Here is a 4,566-nt window from a genome sequence, read left to right as displayed (position 1 = left end):
GACTCCCGCCGGGGCAGGAGTTTGCATTGAAAGGCGAACCGCGAAGGAAAGGGCCGAAGCTGCGCGGGGAGGGGAACAGGAGGCAGCCACACACTCCGTGAGGTGCATCATCCACTTCAGCCTGCACATGTCCCCCCGATTCCTCAGCCCTGGCGTGTGGCCACAGCGAGCATCGCTCCGGCCATGGCACCGCAGAACCCCGCCGCGCCCCCTCCCCCCGCCAGCCCGCCGGCCACAGGGCAGGGGACGATGCAAGCCCACGACACCACCCGGGCACCCAAGCTCGGGTCCTCGGGGCTGGCTGGCGTATTGACTGGGAGACGCCGGAGGTAGTTTGGAAGCCGCACAGAGTGGCGGCACCAGGTAGCTCCACACGGGTTGCCGGGGCTTTCCTCGGTGAGGGAGGGGGCGGATCGCGCCGCTTGAGGTTGCCCCAGCGGGTGCAGAGGATGCTCCGCCCGCGCGGTTGATGAAAGGGGCCGGAGCACAATGGCAGCCCGGCAGCCAGAGCCACCCCAGAGGAGAGGGGGCGGGGGAAGAGAGCGAAAGCAGGGACAGGGGCGGGGGGAGAGGGAGAGCAGATCAAACAGGGAGCGAGCGGGAGGGGAGCGGAGGGGGAGCAGGAGCAGCCAGGGGCACAGCGCGAGACAGAGGGAGTGAAGGGGAGAAGCCGCCAGCCCCTCGGAGCCCGGCGGGTTCCTGCGGGGAGAGGAGGGCCGGGGCCGCCGGGCGCTCAGCCGCACTTCGCCCCGGAGATCGGCCCGGACAGGCACCGCCACTCTGCGCCGCCTGACGTCGTGTGAACCGCGCGCTCCTGGATGCCGGCAGCCGCTCCCGCCCATGGCTCTCCGGCGTGGCCAGGCGCACTGGCGGCGCGGCGCGCCCGGGGGCCCGAGGCGATGACTCGCGGCAGGAGAGCGGAGCACTCGCCACCTGCCCGCCGGAGCGCGGAGGAGTGACCGCGCCGCGCTCTGCCCATGAGCTCCTAGCTGCCCCGGCATGGATGTGGCCAACAACACTACCTCCCCCACCGACCCGTCCTCCGCGAGGGGCCCGGGCGCCGCGGTGACCCTCAGCTACCAGCTCCTCACCTCCCTCTTCCTGGGCGCCCTCATCCTCTGCGCCCTGCTGGGCAACGCCTGTGTGATCGCGGCCATAGCCCTGGAGCGCTCCCTGCAGAACGTGGCCAACTATCTCATCGGCTCCCTGGCCGTCACCGACCTGATGGTCTCGGTGCTGGTGCTCCCCATGGCCGCCCTCTACCAGGTGCTGAACAAGTGGACGCTGGGGCAGGTCACCTGCGATATCTTCATCTCCCTGGACGTGCTGTGCTGCACCTCCTCCATCCTCCACCTGTGCGCCATCGCCCTGGACAGGTACTGGGCCATCACCGACCCCATCGACTATGTCAACAAGCGGACTCCCAGGCGAGCGGCTGTGCTCATCAGCCTGACCTGGCTCATCGGCTTCTTGATATCCATCCCGCCCATGCTGGGCTGGCGGACGCCCGAGGACAGGTCGGACCCCGACGCCTGCACCATCAGCAAGGATCACGGCTACACCATCTACTCCACCTTCGGCGCCTTCTACATCCCCCTGCTGCTGATGCTGGTGCTCTACGGGCGGATCTTCAGGGCGGCCCGGTTCCGGATCCGCAAGACCGTCAAGAAAGCGGAGAAGAAGAAGATCGCGGACACCTGCCTGACGGTCTCCCCGGCCACCCTGCAGAAGAAAAGCAACGGGGAGCCCAGCAAGAGCTGGAAGCGGACGGTGGAGCCCAAGCCCAGCGCGTGTGTCAACGGGGCCGTGAGACACGGGGAGGAGGGAGCCGCTCTGGAGGTCATCGAGGTCCAGCACTATCACAACTCCTCCAAAACTCACCTGCCCCTGCCCAGCGAGCCCTGCAGCACCCCGCTGGCCCCATCCTTCGAGAAGAAGAACGAGAGGAGCACCGAGGCCAAGAGGAAGATGGCTCTGGCCAGGGAAAGGAAAACGGTCAAAACCCTGGGCATCATCATGGGCACGTTCATCCTCTGCTGGCTGCCCTTCTTCATCGTGGCCCTGGTCTTGCCCTTTTGTGACAGTGAGTGCTACATGCCGGACTGGCTGGGGGCAGTCATCAACTGGCTGGGCTATTCCAACTCCCTCCTCAACCCCGTCATCTACGCCTATTTCAACAAAGATTTCCAAAGTGCTTTTAAGAAAATTATCAAGTGCAAGTTTTGCAGGCAGTGAAGGACACTCCCTTCTCGGGGGCTCCCTGCGGTTGCTTCATCAAACTCCACATCTCTTCTGCTACTACACTGTCTGTTTGTTGCCCTCCACCCCCACCGGTGACCACTCTCCCCAGGACTGCGGCAGGGGCAGCTCCACTTTACCGCGCAGCACCGGAGTGTCTCCTCCTCGTTACAGCGCTCAGCGTGCTGCAAATCCAAGTAGTTCAGACTCCGGTGCAGCGTCTGCCATTGTTCCACGGGGAGACAATGCCGCTCCGGATTCCAATCCCTCGCCTCCCAAAGCGTCACAAACTGAGTCAGCCCCTTTCTGAACTACTGCAAATTTACCACTTGCAATTCAGCGCTTTGGAAAACGGACTGGCACGTGTTCCCCAGCTAACCTGAGCGCCGTCTGCTCCTCTGAGTTTACACAGTACTCAGACCGTTTAATAAAAAGAAAAGGAGTACTTGTGGCACCTCAGAGACTAACCAATTTAATGACCGTTTAATGACACCCTATTTCGCCACTTGTATTTATTTTGGGTAGACCTTGGGTTTGCAGATCGTTGCTTGTGGTCCCTGTTAACCACCTTGTCTGCTCGAGTAGCATCGGTTAAATAAACCATCCTATGCATAAAACCTTCTTGTCTTTTTTTCTTGGATTAAAAGAAGATTGCAGAGCGCTCTGAGTCTAACCTAGATCTGGTCGAGTAAGTACGAGTTTGAAGCAGTTCTTTCCACAGTGGAGGAAGGGGCTTAAAAAGTTACGTCGCTGGCAGCGAGATGGAAAAGTGAATTTCGTTTTGGGGGGAAAACATAATTTTATAACCTTTCAAGGTACTTCCTATCTCATTACTAACTGATATGTCTGTATCATGTATTTATAATAGCCCGCTACCTTTCAGTGCATGGGAGTTACGTTGTTTACATGAGAGAGATTTTGCTAAACATGAAGTCATTACAATTCACCTAATTATAAACAGATTTTTAAAAAACAGCCTAATCGAACGAGGATTTCTCATTAAGAAAGCACACGGAACCCATCTGCGTGACTATCAAGCGCAAATACATATATTGTTTAAAAATTCTTGAAAATAAGACGCAAGTTTTCATTTTGAAAAGCACCTTAAAAGTATGACTAGGAATCACACTGCTCGTTTGGGAAACAAGTAGCCTTTTACTGAAGTTTGAAACGATTTGCTAGGTGCTGCTTTCTCTCTCTTGCCCTCTCTCCCCTCCTCCCCAGCTAAACCAGGGTAATCACATTTTGATGCTGTGCGGTGAAAAGGGCAATAAATCAATGAGTCTCTCTCCCGGCACAGGTGATTAGCTACGGCATTGTTGCTGAACAAACACTCACACTATAGCAGGGAATACAGAGAGTGTAGTACTAGTCACACTTCACTTGCAAAGTGTGGAAAAGTAAACAAATACTGTCAGCTCTGACTTCTTGGCAGTTCAACAAAACTTTCCTGAATACTTGGCCCAATGCCAATTTCCTCCTTTTAAACAAAACCCCCCACCTCTGACTCAAGAAAGTTGCAGAGGAGGGTTTTTTTAACAATACTTTGCTTTTGATGAGAGTGAAGAAATAAGCTGATTTGTACTGAAAGGTATCACTAACAGCTCTTTCTAAAGTCAGAAATTGGGGTAGCTAAAACTGTGATTTCAACTGAATTGCCAGAATGTCTATTTTGTATAGTGCCTCTTAGTTTCACACAGGGTATGCATCGTGATCTGTTATTCTGTTCAGATCTGACAGGGTTGCATATTATTTTGCACTATTAAACGGATTGAATTCTTTGTATTTGGGAAGGTAGTTTGAGATCGAATGCTTGAGCCAAAAATACATATTTTTCTTCTTTAGTTTGTCATAATCTGTACTACCTATAGGTAAATGGGAATGTTAATTCTGTGCTTCACGTGAATGTAAATGTCAAGTCGTTTATGAATTTAAACAGCTTCCAAAGTTAAATGATAGCAATGCTTTGAATATGTTCAGATAGTCTAATTTCTGATAAGAAAATTTATTTGACCGCATTTTCTCAATTAAAGTGAACTTTGATCTTATTTTCCCCTTTCTCTCTGATCACTCCTAACTCCGTGTACATTCTGGATTTTCTTTATTTTAAAACGAAGTTGTATTTTTAAGTGCACAAGATTCCAAGGAAAATTAATGTAGAGTCATTTATGAAGGAGTTGAAAATTTAGCCTACCACTTAAGTTGAAGATCTTGTGACTTGAGTTCAAAGAACCAGCAAGTGCGTTTTAAGTGAGTGGTTTTAATTTTGTTGAACCTATAAGGAATCTATCATCTATTTATCTGTTTCCACATACACGTATCCAGTAG

General features: G+C 53.3%; 1 protein-coding gene across 1 annotated transcript; it reads left to right on the top strand.

Annotated features, from left to right (window-relative positions):
* The first annotated feature begins 462 nt into the window (after nucleotides 1–462).
* HTR1A (5-hydroxytryptamine receptor 1A) lies at nucleotides 463–4,279 on the top strand. Its single transcript, XM_007055354.4, has one exon. The coding sequence runs from the start codon at nucleotides 1,000–1,002 to the stop codon at nucleotides 2,233–2,235; it is 1,236 nt and encodes a 411-aa protein (XP_007055416.1). The 5' UTR covers nucleotides 463–999; the 3' UTR covers nucleotides 2,236–4,279.
* Nucleotides 4,280–4,566: the final 287 nt, after the last annotated feature.

The sequence above is a fragment of the Chelonia mydas genome, chromosome 5 (genome assembly GCF_015237465.2).
Source record: "Chelonia mydas isolate rCheMyd1 chromosome 5, rCheMyd1.pri.v2, whole genome shotgun sequence".
Classification (NCBI taxonomy): domain Eukaryota; kingdom Metazoa; phylum Chordata; order Testudines; family Cheloniidae; genus Chelonia; species Chelonia mydas.
This window is presented reverse-complemented; position numbering and strand designations above follow the sequence as displayed.